General features: G+C 42.7%; 1 protein-coding gene across 2 annotated transcripts in view; it reads left to right on the top strand.

Annotated features, from left to right (window-relative positions):
* ACP3 (acid phosphatase 3) overlaps positions 1-14,195 on the top strand; it is a 46,635-nt gene extending 32,440 nt beyond the window's left edge. The window contains exons 10-11 of one of the 2 annotated variants that reach the window (XM_047737045.1): positions 1,975-2,144; positions 13,665-14,195. In XM_047737045.1, coding sequence (XP_047593001.1) covers positions 1,975-2,144; positions 13,665-13,783 — 289 coding nt within the window. In that variant the 3' untranslated portion in view covers positions 13,784-14,195. Of the gene's footprint in view, positions 1-1,974; positions 2,145-2,797; positions 4,185-13,664 lie in introns of those variants that run through there. The other variant, XM_047737049.1, reaches the window with a different exon arrangement.
* Positions 14,196-16,359: the final 2,164 nt, after the last annotated feature.

The following is a 16,359-nucleotide window of genomic DNA, read 5'->3' as shown; positions in this document are numbered from 1 at the left end:
TTGTGGTGGTCTGAAACCAAACCCACAGTATCTCTAAGGAATGCGTCTAGTTGCTTGGTCTCACCTACATGCAAGGGAGTCTGGGAAATGTAGTCCCTTTTCAGCCATAACTCTAGTATGTGAAAAGAGAATCATGAACTTTGATCAACTATTAGTCATCTTTGCCATATCATCTTGAGATAAAAGATGCTGTCACTGGGAAAATCATTTCAGGGTATAAGTAGTCATTCACATAATATTGGGAAGTTTTAAAAAACATATCTCTAGGGATGCCTAGGTGGCTGAGTCTGTTAAACGGCTGCCTTTGGCTCAGGTCATGATCCCAGGGTCTTGGGACTGAATCCCACATCAGGCTCCTTGCTTGGCAGTGGGGAGCCTGCTTCTCCCTCTGCCTGTGCTCCCCCTGTTCATGCTCTCTCCCTCCCTCTCTCTGACAAATAAGTAAATAAATCCTAATATATATATATATATATATATATATATATATATATATATATAATATACACACACACACACACACATATATACATACATATACTTGTGGTTACTACTGGTTATGTGGCTTTCAAAAGTGAAATTTTTTAAATAATTTATTTATTCATTTTAGAGACAGAGCACAAGCAGGAGGGGCAGAGGGAGAGAGAGAGAATCTCAAGCAGACTTCACATCTAGCAAAGAGCCCGACTCGGGCCTCAGTCCCCTGACCATGAGATCATGACCTGAGCCGAAACCAAGAGTCAGGTGCTTAAAAACAACTGTACCACCCAGGCACCCCTGAAAGTGATATTTTAAAAGGCTTATTTATAAAAACACCCAACAGCTGCAGTTGTGAGGTTACTACCCCAAGAATGATCACTAAATCCTACCTGAGCTTCTTTTCTGCCTCTTTGGCAAATGACTCCATAGGCTCTCAAACTAGTTTTATTTTATTTTTTTTAAAGATTTTATTTATTTATTTGACAGAGAGATCACAAGCAGGCAGAGAGGCAGGCAGAGAGAGGAGGAAGCAGGCTCCCTGCTGAGCAGAGAGCCCGATGCGGGGCTCGATCCCAGGACCCTGAGATCATGACCTGAGCCGAAGGCAGCGGCTTAACCCACTGAGCCACCCAGGCGCCCCTCAAACTAGTTTTATAAGGCTGGCATACACCTTGTTTTTTCAAATAAAGTATCGAACATGAGGGAGCATAAGGACTTAGGTATACACCCACACCCTCTCTCTGAGGTATAATTTTTACAAAGTCTGAATGTATATTTAATTAAGCACATATGTTAAATATTGCTCAGTTCCATGTTTATTGCCTGAATAAGGAGAGCAGAGATACCTTTGTTCAGGAGAAAACTTAAAAGAAATCCTGAGAAAAGAAGAGAGAAAATGAAGTAAATCAGAATCACGAAGGGGAGAGAATAAGAGAAAGAAAACCCAATATCCCACCTGCTCCCCACTTCTTACTCAGTCTCTTCAGATCACCCCAATTCCCCCAACCATCTCCTCTCAGCTCCCTCTCCAGTGAAGCCTCCTGGTCCCCACCTCTTTTGCCCCTGGTTATCTGACAAACCAGCCCTCCCATTTCCACCCTCTGGATCTGGCCCACCTGCATCAATCTACCCATTCTCACACCTAAGTTAGCTAATACCCACTCATTCCTGTAAATTCTTCCCCTCTTAACCTGTGTCTTCTTAACTTTTTTTTTTTTTAAGATCTTATTTATTTGAGAAAAAGAGCACATGGTGGGTGGGGCAGAGGGAGAAGCAGACTCCTCGCTGAGCAGGGAGCCCAATGCGGAACTTGATCCCAGAACCCTGGGATCATGACCCAAGCCAAAGGCAGATGCTTAACCGACTGAGCCACCCAGAAGCCCCTAACTTCTTAACTTCTTAACTACAGCTGACATATTATGGGCCAGGTGGAAAATAATTCAATGGCAATTCAACAACAAAGAGCTAACAACTCTGTCGTCTACCTTCCTCCACCAGGGAGTACTTTGTAGAGATGTACTACCGGAATGAGACACGGCACGAGCCATATCCCCTCACGCTGCCAGGCTGCACTGCCAGCTGTCCTCTGACGGAGTTTGCTAAGCTGGTTGCTCCTGTGATCCCCCAAGACTGGTCCACGGAGTGTATGACCACAAGCAATGACCAAGGTACTGGGGATGTTATGAGTTAGTGTGTCTGCAGAGCTCTGCAGAAAAGGCAGAATACCCTTTCTCCAGGCAGACGTGGCTTTGCGAATATGACTCAGCCATCACCCCCAGATTTGAGGGAAATGGGTTTGGGGTGATAATTTGTTTCAGGGGCCCCCAACTTCAGTTAACTCCTACCTCTCTCCCTGCCCCACCTTGCCTAAACCTTGACTTGGTTTTTCCAGTGTTAATCGAAAAGAGTATCATGTCAAAATAGAATCAGAGATTAAACTTAGATCAAAGTTCATGTGTCTGCCATGAGCTATATGATTGGCCACACAGTTTTGGGGTCTTTTTTTAAGAACTCCCAGCTATCACTTGAGTGGGATTAAATGAGTTTGTTCTTTAAGTGTCTGAAGTGAAACAGATTTCAAACAAAATCCATAATCTAGAGTGAGAGCAAGGAAAGGAAAAAGTTGATCCTAGGCAGATGGGCAAAGGACCAACTTACCTATTGGTTCTGGCCTTCTCACAAGGAAAGGCAGAGAAATGAATACAGTGGAGCCATCTACAGAAATCGTCTACACTGGGAAGCTGGCCCTATCTTTTTCTATTTATGTTAAAACATATGGGGTAGAAAAGCTGAAAAGTAAATACCTCTTTGTATCCTTTAGCCCTGGAAAATCCACGTTACTTTTGAAGAAACCAAAAGCAAACTTGCCAGAAAACTTTGTTGTATATAATATGGCAGCTCTTGGAGCACAGACATCCTAGCAAATAAGTAATATTATTTAGGCACACAACACACCAGAGATGAGAACCCTGCGTGGGTGGTTTCCCTTGAAGATGGTAAGAGATGCTGACTCTGGAGTTGATTTAAGAGAAAAAGTACGATGACACGTATCAAACTGGAATAAAATTTTAAATGTAAGAATGTTCTAAGTGCCTCCAAGACCAAAACTTACTGGAATGTTGAAAGTATGGCTGGGTGATAGCTGTCTTGAGCACAAGAGGGATGTGTAAGGCTTTGATCCTGGGATCTTCAGAAAACCTAAGCAAGCTCACAGGTCCTTCGGAAATGACTCACTGTGCAAGAAGAACTCATGTGCCAATGACACTCTTTAGACTCGTGTAGATTTCCTGAGTTGCAGATGCAACACATCTAGAGAACACCGTGCCACGTGACCATGACAGATAAAGATGAAACCATTTCTAGAGATGGTATCTGCTGGATGCCAGAGTCCAGAGCAAAGCCATTCCCTCGCCTAGTGGGTTATGCGATGACTGACATGAGACATTGGTTCATATATTTATTTGTATTATTTTTTCACAAGTAAATATTTGTCCCCAGCAGTACAATCTAGTTACCCTTCCCTCCCCGTGCATGTAACTTCCCTCCAGCAGTAAGCCAAATGTAAAATAGTGAATAAAGTTGCTAGTAGGGAGTCAGAACATTATTGTTATGATGAATTGTGAAAAGTGTGTATGTGTTAAATTAGAATGAAATCCAAGAAGGACTGATTTGAGGGGCTCTATTTTTGTTTGGGGATTTTATCTTAATGTAACTGGGAGGAAAATATTAATGGAAAGTAAAAATGATTTTGACTCACTTGGATGAATATTTTACATTGAAAATGTACTAAGTTTGGACTTTACTGCTTCAGAAAAAGGCTAAGCTGATGGATGGCTCTGCTTCATCTGTTAAGGGGGAACTTGCAAGAAAACACCCTGGGAAAATGCATAATGTAGCGGGGAAGCAAAAAGATACATATTACACAAGGGTTGTGTCTTATGACTACAAGGGCTGCTAGGGGACGAGAGTTAACTGGATTCAGAGGGACAGAAGCAGTCAGGAATTGGCAGCCAAGGCAACCTGTAGGAGGTAACAGCTGTACCATCTGAAATCAGTTTGGATGGAGATTTCTAATGGTGCGGTACAAGGTACTAGAAAGCCATTTATTAAATGTCTTAGTGGCTCGAACGTGGAAAGGGTAGGTGAGTTATTCAGCAGAAGATTCTGGGTCCAAGGAGATTCCCACATGTAATCCCACAGGTAATCAAGGGGCCAATTCTAATAAGATAAAATATCATCTCCACAAGAGCAAGGATCTTTATCTGTTGTGTTCTCCCTTATATCTGTCCTCAGAAATACCTGTGTCTGACATGGATTAGCACTCAATAAATATTTGCTCCAGGAATGTATAAATTACTTATCTTTCCTCCCTGAACCTACTGTCTCTATCTTGATTTGCATCAGTACCCAGTAACCTGGGAGTTAACTTTTTATCCCAACCTCTCCTTTATTCTCCATAGCTGATCTGTCCCCTCTTCTTACCATACCTACCTGTAGAGTGTTTATAAAACTCTTTTCCTCAAGACACCAGTGTCAGGGCGTCTGGGTGGCTCAGTCGATTAAGCGTCTGCCTTCAGTTCAGGTCATGATCCCAGGGTCCTGGGATCGAGGCCCATGTCAGGCTCCCTGCTCAGCATGGAGTCTGCTTCTCCCTCTGCTCCTCCACCCTCATGCTCTCTCTCGCACACCAGGATCAACAACTTAATATTCAAATAGAGTGAAACTAATTACAAAATATGTTAATAAAGAGAAAACTTAGGGATTGTTGTACTGGAGCCAATACCTACCAACCTCAAGAGTACCACGTGCACATCTTTCCCGACTCTGAACTCAAAGACTTGACTTTGGCAGTGTGAAATTGGTCATGGTGTCCTAGCAGGAGCATTTTCACCACAGAAATCAGCATATGCCACAAATTAGAGTTTTGTTTCTTGTGGTTTTGATGCAGTTTACTAGCATGCCACTGGCTTTAGCTCATAGAGAGCTTGTTAAGAGTCTATAACATAAGGTGGTCTCCAACAAGATGAATTCAAAATCTGAACTCCTTTAAGGAAAAACATTTAGATTTGTTCCATGTGGTCTCAAGGAGTGATGCTTGGGGCAGCAGGTAAAAATTTCAGAAAGACAGACTGTGATCAGCGTGGGGAAATTGCTGGAACAGAAAGTCCTATTTGCCTTGACAGAGACACCATTAAGCAGGCCAAAGTATAAGAGGTTATAGGTATTGAGTGATTTCTTAGTAGGGCCACAAAATTTAGCAAATAAAAGTACAGGGTGCCCAGATACATTTGAATAATAGTTTTAACTACTGGATTTTTATATTATATTGGGGGGAAATAAAGATGACTACAGAATATTTAGGGTATCCTGAGAAAGCCAGTACAGAAAGCAGGACAAGGAGTGCCTGGGTGGCTGACTGGGTTAAAGCCTCTGCCTTCAGCTCAGGTCATGATCCCAGGGTCCTGGGATCCAGCCCCATATGGGGGGGGGGGTGTCTCTGCTCAGCGGGGAGCCTGCTTCACTTTCTCTCTCTGCTGCCTACTTGTGATCTCTGTCTGGCAAATAAATAAATAAATTTTTTTTTAAAAAAGAAAAGAAAGCAGGATAAACCATTAAATAAATTACATGCAGAATGCCTGACAACCCCACCACCCATAGCAGTGTTATTTACTTGTGCTAGTAGACCCAATCAGTTTCATTCTCCTATCAACTAAGTTAAGCAGAGTCTTTGCTGGGAAATTCCTAAGTCTAAGTTCCACCCTATGTTACTTGAAAATGATAAAATTCTTTTTTACAAAATACTTTCTTAATGGCAGAACTTTACTGACACTGTCAGACTTTCTTTGCTAGCAATCTCCCAAACCCTTTCTCAGTCTCCAACACCACATATTTCACGGGAAGGAGAATTAGTGATCGGAAGTTCTAGATTCCCCCCTTATAGTCGTTGTAAACCTGAGACTTCACAGTAAATATCCACATGCCCAAGGCAAGAACCAGACCTTTATGCTCCTTGAATCTTCAGACAATGCCTAGAACCTGGTACCTTCTGTCAAAATTTACTAAGTGAATAAATGTTTAGCCCTGGGGTGTCTGGGTGGCTCAGTTGGTTAAGCATCCCATGCTTGATTTTGGCTCTGGTTGTGATCTCAGGATTGTGTGATGGAACGCTCAGTTGCACTCCCCACTCGGCTGGGTTGTCTGCTTAAGATTCTCTCTCTCCAGGGGCCTGGGTGGCTCAGTGAGTTAAAGCCTCTGACTTAGGCTCGGGTTGTGATTCCAGGGTCCTGATTTCAAGCCCCACATCAGGCTCTCTGCTCAGCAGGGAGCCTGCTTCCTCCTCTCTCTGCCTGCTTCTCTGCCTACTTGTGATCTTTGTCTGTCAAATGAATAAATAAAATCTTAAAAAAAAAAAGATTCTCTCTCTCCTGCCCTGCCCACCTCTCTCTCGCTCTCTCTCAAAATAAATAAATAAACCTTAAACATAAATCAACAGGGGCGCTTGGGTGGCTCAGTCGTTAAGCATCTACCTGAATTCAGCTGGGGTCATGATCCCAGGGTCCTGGAATCCAGCCCCGCATGGGGCTCCCTGCGCAGCGGGAAGCCTGCTTCTCCTTTTCCCACTCCCCCTGCTTATGTTCCCTCTCTCGCTGTCTCTCTCTCTGTCAAATGAATAAATAAAATCTAAATAAATAAATACATATTCAGCCCTTCATACTTAGCCTGACTTATTCGTGGCTGGGCCCAGATATCAGAAGCCTAGAACCCAATTGTTCAATAAATAGGGGACAGAAGCTACGAATGAGCCTCAAATGTGACTACACTATAAAGGCCCAGTCACTAACTACAAATACATATGTATATGCCAATATGTCTGTGATATTTGGTCTGTTTTCATCACAGTCACCTTGGCCTTCTCTTGTTCCCCCATTGCTATTTAGAGCCCCTTCCAGTACCACCCCTCCCTCAGAGAGAAGGCCAATGACAGCACCCATTTCTCATTCTTGTTGCCACTATCATCAGTTTCCCAGCACATGGGTCATTCTTCGTTAACAACATTGGGAACTTGCTTTGGTATACACCAGCTCACTCCTCACTCCCACACCTGTACTCCATCTAGGGAAGTCTGACATCACTATAGTGGCCCATCCCATATACGCTGCCCACCACAGCAACAACCAACCCTAGATTAAGCCAACCACACAGTTTCTACATTCTGATTGGCTGAGTGGAACAGAAACCTATTGTTACCACTGCAGATTATGAACGTTGAAATTTCTATGTCACCCCAGCTGGATCTTTCAGCACTTCTTGGCAAACACATTCACCCTTACTGGACTCTTCTCCTGTATTCTACAGGAAAGCCTTGTTATTTTCCCCAAACTTTGAATTCCATCTTGGCTTCTTTAATTCTCCCATCCAAGTACTAACCAGGCCCGACCCTGCTTAGCTTCCGAGATCAGACGAGATCGGGCGCGTTCAGGGTGGTATGGCCGTAGACGGCTTCTTTAATTTTTATGAGATGTCCTAAGAAGAGCAAGATGGTCCATTGAAAAGTCTTTTAGGTTCTCCTGTCACTACCTCAAAATATCTTAGTAGCCTTAACCTGACTTTACTGCTGCCCCTCAGGAAAACATGTTCCTCCCTGAGTAACCTAACTCCTTTTCTCATGTATAGGATCCCACCGCTCATCTCCGAGGACCTTGACAAATCTCACTTAGCTTCATTTTCTTCCTCTGCTCTGGCTTCCTTCTACTAGGAACATTCCCAAATCTCTCATCAAAGAGTAGCTTCAAGCGCCTGCTCTCAGTCTCTTCAATCCCAATTTTCTTGAACTAATTAATCATTTATATTCTGTATTTCCTCATCTCTCTCACTCCTGAGCTATTCGAAGAAATGATGGTCTTCCTTCCATCCCTCTTTGGAAACATCCCTTTTGAAAGTCATTCGTGCCTAATCCAGCAACCTGTCTTCCTTTTCCTGCCAATATCACACATTCCCATTTTACAGAGAAGAAGACTGAGCCTCAGAAAATAACATGCCTCAAGTGGTAGGGTCAGGATTCAAGCCTCACACTCTCCAACACCATATTTCTACTGTATCATCTTCCCTTTCTATCCCATACCAGCTTCTTGACTATCCCCCTGGGACAGATTCCCAAAAATTAAATTATTGGATCAAAGTATGTGAATATTCAATAAACAGTAGCTTTTTTTTTAGTATGTATTATGTACCTAATCAGTGCCTGTGGAGGAGGCATTAAGTTTGCTGAGGAAATAGCATCAAGACAAGAAAATTGCCCCCAGGTGACCAGGACCCCTTGGCAGGGGCATGGGGAGGCAGGCTGGGAGGACAGGGAGATAAAGAATTAAACAAGCCCTGATGGTTAAGGATGGTAAACACTATAATAAAGGACAGATGGGAAAGGCAATTAGCTTAAGTCTAAGTGGTCAGAGAAGGCTTTTCACAAAGGGGGTGATGTTTAAACCAAAGCCTAAAGGAGAGAAAGAATTAACTGAGAGAGTAGAGGTGAGGAAAGAGGGAAAAGTTACCAGAAAAAAAAGAGAGAAAATGTGTAGAAGCCCAAAGCCTAGACACAGCATGCGGTGTTTTAGGAATTAGAAGGACTAAGTCTGGTTAGATCACAAAGATGCTGAGGAGGTGGGCATTAAGTGTCTCAGGTCAAGCTGAGTAGCTCTGGCCTTTAAAAGGTTTTAAGCAGATGGCACCTGGATGGGTCAGTTGGTTAAGTGTCTGCCTTCAGCTCAGGTCAGGTCCTGGGATCAAGTCCCACATCAGGTCCCCTGCTCAGCAGGGAGCCTGATTCTCCTTCTCCTAACCCCTCCCTCTTCTCTTCCCCCTGGTCCTGCTCCCTCTCATTCACTCTCTCTCAGGTAAATAAAATCTTTAAAAAAAAAAAAATGGTTAGGCAGAGGACATATGATGGGACTGGCTTCTTGTTTTAGAAAGACCTCTGCGCTCCTTGGGGAGAGGGGATTGGAGAGCAGTGGGACTGAAGGCAGGGAGCAGGGCTGGGAGGCTGTTACAATAATCCAAGGATGGGGATGAGGGCACACTTACTCAAAGGGGAAAGAGGACGAGCAGACGGGACTTGGAGGTAGGGGCTTTTAATACTTATTGCCAAAATAGTTTCCAGCAAAGTAATGCTGATGCACACTGCCTTCAGCAGCTTTCACGTGTTTCACATGTCCCCGTGTGGTAAGAGGGCGTTCAGTCACTTCCGGCACTGTCTCTTCGCACGAGATACAACTGATCACGCCCTCTCTTTCTCAGATTCTAGAACATGACTCTGTCAAACTCACAAAATCCTTCATAGTACCAGGGAGTGTATAATTTTAAAAATTAGGGCAAGAAAGAGACTGTTTCCTGAGTCTTTTCTGTGTTCTCAGGCTCATCCCTTCTTCCAGCCCCTAAATGTTCACATCCTATGTGTTGTCCTTGGTGCCCTCACGCTACCCTCACCATGAGCCAGTATGACCTAGGCCTCCATCTTCTACACATACAATCCTTACTTCCATGTCTCCATGTAGCATTCCAGACCTGTTTTCTCCAGCCGCCTAATGATCGTTTCTACGAGGATAATAAACCATCTCAATCCTACATCTGAAATGAAAATTATTATGTCCTCCACTCCAAACTGATCCTTTTTAATGTGGTTCCAGTTTCAGTACATAGCCTGATCATCTCCTTTACCCAAACGAGAACCCATGGGTGCCCGGGATTCCACTTCTCCTTTACCAGTACATTTAGTCCACAGCAGGGCCACTTCGGGGTCTGCTGGAATTCCCTTGTCCTCATTGTCAGGACCACACTTCCAGTGCTGAGCCCTCAGTATCTTGTCAAAGGCATTTCTGCAGTTATCAGGCCTAGAACATCTCCACCATCCTATCTTTCTTTGCAGTGGTTTTCTTGTTTTAAGCACAAATTGAGCCCTGTCACTTCCATGTGTCCTACTTGTTAATGATTTCCATGTGCCCAAGACAAACCAGACCTTCTAAGACCTAGGCCCCAACCTACCTCTCTGAACCTGTACTCACCAGAGGCTATACTCCAGCTACTGCTCATCATTTCCCAAACACACTCGTATGCAACTCATTCTGTCTCATGGCAAAGTCTTATTTACTTCAAAGGCCAGCTCAAATCTTAGCATTTCTCAAAAGGCTTTCCAACCTCTTTCTCTTCTAAATAGAAAGCTTTGTGTTAATCTCAGCTTTTTCTCTACTCTAATGGCAAGTCTTTTACACTTTTATTTTACTGTTCATCACATGATCTCATAACTGTCTATCGGGTTCTCCCACTAGATGTCGATGATCCCAAAAACAAGGGTCATAGAAATCCAGAATCCAGTACTGGGTTAGGCTAATAACTGGCCTACCATATGGTGTGTTCCCACTGCATGTCTAGAAAAGAAGGAAGGAAAAAGATTGAGAAAGCATACTCCATGGGACTACTATGACAACATAGCCAATAAAAATAATTGTAAATAAATTTTCAGGTACGGTCATCCATGGACATTAATTTTAAAGAATCATTAGTCTCTGCCTTCTTCCCTCATTTCCATTTAGTCCTTTCCTTCCTTCCTCAAGTCTGTTCATTTCCCTCCACCTTTATATTAACTGCATTCACAGTGGTAATGGCACCTGTCCACCAGGATCCAACTTTATTAATATTCACCTTCTCATGATGCTAAGAGGCATCCTGACATCAGGAGAAGACCACTGAGTTCTAGATCAGTAATTCTTTCCACAAATATTTATCGAGCACCTTCTATGTGCCAGGTACTATTGTAAGTGCCTGGATTACATTCATGAACAAAAAAGACAAAGATTTCTGCCTTCATGAAGCTTATGTTCTATTAAAGGGCAAGAGGGATGGATAATAAATAATAAACATAATAAACACTGTGGAAGGTGAGGATTATAAGTGCCAAGCTGGGGGTGGGCATGGGGAAAGGGCATATTGGGTTGTCCCTTTAAATAGAAAGCCCTCGGGGTGCCTGGATGGCTCAGTGGGTTAAGGCCTCTTCCTTCGGCTCAGGTCATGATCTCAGGGTCCGGGGATCGAGCCCCACATCAGGCTCTCTGCTCATCGGGGAGCCTGCTTCCTCCTCTCTCTCTGCCTGCCTCTCTGCCTGCCTGTAATCTCTCTCTGTGTCAGATAAATAAATAAAATCTTTAAAAAATAATAAAAAAATAAATAAATAGAAAGCCCTCATTGAGAGATGAGATTTGAGGGGATACTGGGTGGCTCAGTTGGTTAGGCATCAGAGTCTGGATTTCAGCTCAGGTCTTGATCTCAGAGTTGTAGGATCAAGCCCCAAATCTGGCTCCAGGTTCAGGGGGGAGTTTGCTTCAGATTCTTTCCTTCTGCCCTTCCCTCTGCTCACTTTCTCTCCTTGAAATAAATACATACATCTGAAAAATATATATATTCGAGATTTGAGCAAAGAAGGTGATGGAGTTACCTAATGCAGAGATTCCTGAGAAGAGCATCTAGGTGAGGGTAGCAACTATAGCAAAGGCAGTAAATGGGGGTGTTTCTGGGATGTCTAAGAACAACTGGAAGGCCTATGTGGCCAAAAGAGAGTAAGTGAAAGGAGAGTGGGAGGAGAAGAACTCCCAAGAGGTTAATCAAGCCAAGTGTTACAGAGCATTATAAACTATTGTCATTACGACTTTGGGTTTTATTCTGAGTGAGATAAACATTCATTGCAAACTTTGTTTTAGATAGAAGAGTGTCATGATTTGACTTGAAGTCATTCGGCTGTTGTGTTGGAGATAGACTGTAGGGGAGAAAGGACAGAAAATAGGGAACAAGTCAGGAGGATGTTGTAATGATTCTGGCAAAAGTTGATTGTGGTTCAAAACAGGGTGGTGGCAGAGAACGGGAGAAATCTTTGGTTTCTGGGTATAGTTTTTGGTAGAGCCAACAGGATTTCCTGAAAGATTGATTACAAAATGTGAGAGAAAGAGAGGAAGTTTCCAAGACTTTGGGGCTGGGGCACTAGAAGGAAGTTTCCATCAACTGAAATGGGAAATGTTACAGGAAGAACAGAGTTTGAGGCAGGGGAGGGCACAGGGAATTGAGAGTTTAATTTTGGACTTGTTGAGATTGAAATGCCTATTAGATGTCCAAAGGACTATGTCAAATACGTAGTTGAATATATGAGCCTATGAATATATTTGGGGCAGATTTAAATATGGGAGTCATTAATGAATAGATAGTTTTCAAAATCATGAGACTGACAAGCCCACATTTCCAACCCAAATACAATTATCTGCTATCCTTAGCCAAATTACCTAATCCCTCTTCTTTTTTTCCTTCATCTGTGCAATGATAAGGTTAGGTTAAGTAAGTGACTCAGCTGTGTTCAGTGGAGCACTTGGGCTTCCATAGACAGAGCTGCCACAGTCAGAAAGATGTTTGCTCTCCCACTGCCTAAGCCAACAAGCAATCCTTTATTTTTACAGTGAGGATCCAACATACCTTTAGAGATGGTACAAATTGATATTTATGATTTATACAGTATCATGAACGTGTGTGTGTGTGTGTGTGTGTGTGTGTAGAGGGTAACTTTCCAGATGAAATAATGAATAGCATCTCATAAAAAATGACCCCGTGTATCTCCCCACAACTAGTCAGCTACCAAAGGGATATGTATAAATAAAGGTACAGATTAGCCAATAGTATACAGTTGTCCTAAAAATGCTTGTCATTGTTAACATGTGCTCAAGGTTTCCTCTCTGAAAGATACTTACTGAAAATCATATTCAGAAACTAAAAGATGTTATTCCATTTCTTTTAGACCCAATTAATGATAGTATTTCCTTTGACCCTGAAACTATTAGCAATTGATCATTTTAACTATATTATAATGCATAAAGTTAATGCTGGGAAAGGACCTTAGAAATACTTCAGTCAAAAAAAAAAAAAAAAAAAGGAGAGGGAAGGCAGATGGGTGGGTCAGTCAGTTAAGCATCTGACTTTGCTCAGGTCATGATCTCAGGGTCCTAGGATCCCATCCCGTAACAGGCTCCCTGCTCAGCAGGGAATCTGCTTGCCCCTCCATCCCCCATCCCACCCTACCCCTCTTGTGGTCTCTTTGTCTGTCTCCCTCTATCAAATAAATAAATAAATCTTTTATTTACTTAATGCATTTTTTTTTAAGTTTCATTCATTTATCTGAGAGAAAGAGAGAGCGTAAGTGGAGAGGCAGAGGGAGAGGGAAAAGCAAACGCCCTGGTGAGCAGGGAGCCCTATGCAGGGCTTGATCCTGGGACACTGGGATCATGACCTGAGCTGAAGGCAGACGCTTAACTGACTGAGCCACCCAGGCACCCCTACATAAATAAATCTTAAAAAACAAAAAACAAAAAAAAAGAAAGAAAGAAAGAACAAAATACTTCAATTACCCTCCCTTTATAGTGGAGCTTAGGCCCAGAGGTCAAAGGTCATACCAGAACTGGACCCTAGGTCATCTCCTGACTCCTAGTCTAGTGTTCTTATCAACACACTATGCTGATTTCAAGGTTGCCTCAGAAATGCCACTGAGGTTTACCATTAAGGCACTGATGTATGATCTTCCTATTTTTCTCATCTATTAATTTTACAATCTTTATATTTTCCCAATCCATTAATTTTACGTTATTGCTTTTCCAATTTTTCCACAGTTCTAAGGGTTGTCCTTGCTGTTGCCTTTTGCCTGGTGTCTGGTGTCCTGGTGGTGCTGCTGTTTACCCTCCTCCGCCATGGGCCCTGCTGGCACAGAGACCCCTATCGGAACATCTGAGCAGATGGCTGGATAAGGACGGACCCACCAGACGAACCTCCTGGGGTGCATGATCTCTCAGTGATGCCTCATTCGAAGGACAGGCTTTCACCATGTGGCCATCACCCTGCCCACACCCTTCCCTTTGAACCTGTCTAGAGCAGGGTCCGAACTCCAAGAGACCCAAAGACTAGAGAATGAACTGCAGGTTACTTGGTTAGGTCTCCTGATGGTTGCCCTCCTCATAGCAGTGTGGGCTTTTTATTCAGCTAGGAGGTCCTTCTGCAAAGGATGGTAGTCCTCTCTGGTGTGGATGTCCAGAAAGAAAGAAAAAAATCGAACTCCAATCAGCCTTTTGCCTGCAAAGAGTGAAAGGTTGCAATGTGTGACAAAGACGTAGATTAAAGAAGACTGGATAATGAGGACAATTAAACTAGAAGTAGTATCATATAGGATGATTCTTAAGAAGTAAGACCCAATTAGAAGGTATAAATGAATCATTTCTTTAGCTGTTAAGTAGATCTAATACAAATATGTACACACCCCTGAAAAGAAACTCCCGCCCAGTGTTTAGTAGCTAACAGATTTCTGTGTATGTATATGTGCTAACACACATACATATACGTAGCTATATTGAAACTGCCTTCGGGAGAGGTATTTCATTTTCAGAACCTGTACTATCCACTACTGTAATGGTAGTTCAGGTCATTTCCCCCACAACTTCTATAATGTGAAAAAAGCTAGAAAATCCAGGCAGCCATGTTTTTTTGTTTGTTTGTTATTTGTTTGTTTGTTTTTACCTCTACCATCATCAGACCTCGACATTTTTATAGTTCCAATTACTTTTTTTTCATCTTAAAGTAAGAGATTTACTTTGATGAGAACTCTTCATGGCCATGATGGAATACTAATGTATTTAATCATCACAAATAGATCTGAATTTCTCAAGTGGCATGGTAGAAAGAAAAGTGAGCTGAAGGTTGATGACACCCTGGCTCATCTCTGTACTGGCTTTGGGCCAACAACTTGGAACAAGTTCTTTTAAGTCTTAAACCTTGGTTTCATAATCTAAAAAATAAAGAGTCTGGACTAGATGAATGAACATAGAAGTAACATCTAGTTCTCATGTTCTGTGAACAATTTGTTTTTCATTTCATGCTGGGGATTTGTCATTGTCCAAGCAAGCACTTTCATGATTGATACCATTGCATTTAGCCTGAAATGGATTCTAAACAATCTTATCCCATGCTGACACTTTAACATCCAGTTGGTGGGAAATTCAGTGTCATTCATTGGTAGGATTCTTCACCTTCTCACGTATTACTAAAGGTCCCAGAATGTAATTGGTGGGAAGAGTTGGATAAGTTGGATCTTAGCCATCCTGGCATTGTCCAGTCCCCTTCCTGGGATGATACCTATGAACCAGAAACTCTCCTAGAACCCTGCCCCATCTCTTAGTCTAGGAATCTTCCTCTCCCCTTGGATTCCACAGCTTTCTCCTGTAAACTTCAAGCACTTACCTCTATCACTTTCTACATAATACCTACTGAGCCAAGACTATGGGGGGAAAAAAAAAAGCCTGAGAAGGAGGGAGTTGTATTCTCCTGCCTGGCAACTGCTGCTTCCTCCTGCAACACAAAAGGCATGTAGGCAAAGAAATGCAAGATCTGGCTTCATCCTCAACCTGGGAAGGGGAAAAATATCTATAGCAGCAAGAACAAAGGACAATTTACCATCTCCTTAAAGTAGCCAGCCATTTAGTAATGAGACCTTAACATCTTATGCTAATACGTAATGAGATTTGAAAATAGAAGTAGAAAATAAAACCATAAGTCATGGATTTTCTCACTTTTTTTTTTAATTTTTTTTTAATTTTTTTCAGCATAACAGTATTCATTATTTTTGCACCACACCCAGTGCTCCATGCAATCCGTGCCCTCCACAATACCCACCACCTGGTGCCCCCAACCTCCCACCCCCCACCCCTTCAAAATTCTCAGATCGTTCTTCAGAGTCCATAGTCTCTCATGGTTCACCTCCCCTTCCAATTTCCCTCAACTCCCTTCTCCTCTCCATCTCCCCCTGTCCTCCATGCTATTTGTTATGCTCCACAAATAAGTGAAACCATATGATAATTGACTCTCTCCGCTTGACTTATTTCACTCAGCATAATCTCTTCCAGTCCCGTCCATGCTGCTACAAAACTTGGGTATTCATCCTTTCTTTCTTTTTTTTTTTTTTTTTTTTTTTACAGCTTTATAAACATATATTTTTAGCCCCAGGGGTACAGGTCTGCGAATCGCCAGGTTTACACACTTCACAACACTCACCATAGCACATACCCTCCCCGATATCCATAACCCCACCCCCTCTCCCAACCCCCTCCCCCATCAACCCTCAGTTTGTTTTGTGAGATTAAGAGTCACTTATGGTTTGTCTCCCTCCCAATCCCATCTTGTTTCATTTACTCTTCTCCTACCCCCTCGACCCCCCATGTTGCATCTCCTCTCCCTCATATCAGGGAGATCATATGATAGTTGTCTTTCTCCGATTGACTTATTTCGCTAAGCATGATACCCTCTAGTTCCATCCACGTC

Source organism: Lutra lutra, chromosome 1 (genome assembly GCF_902655055.1).
Source record: "Lutra lutra chromosome 1, mLutLut1.2, whole genome shotgun sequence".
In the NCBI taxonomy this organism is placed as follows: domain Eukaryota; kingdom Metazoa; phylum Chordata; class Mammalia; order Carnivora; family Mustelidae; genus Lutra; species Lutra lutra.
The sequence above is the reverse complement of the archived record's forward strand: the minus strand, read 5'-3'. Positions and strand labels throughout refer to the sequence as shown.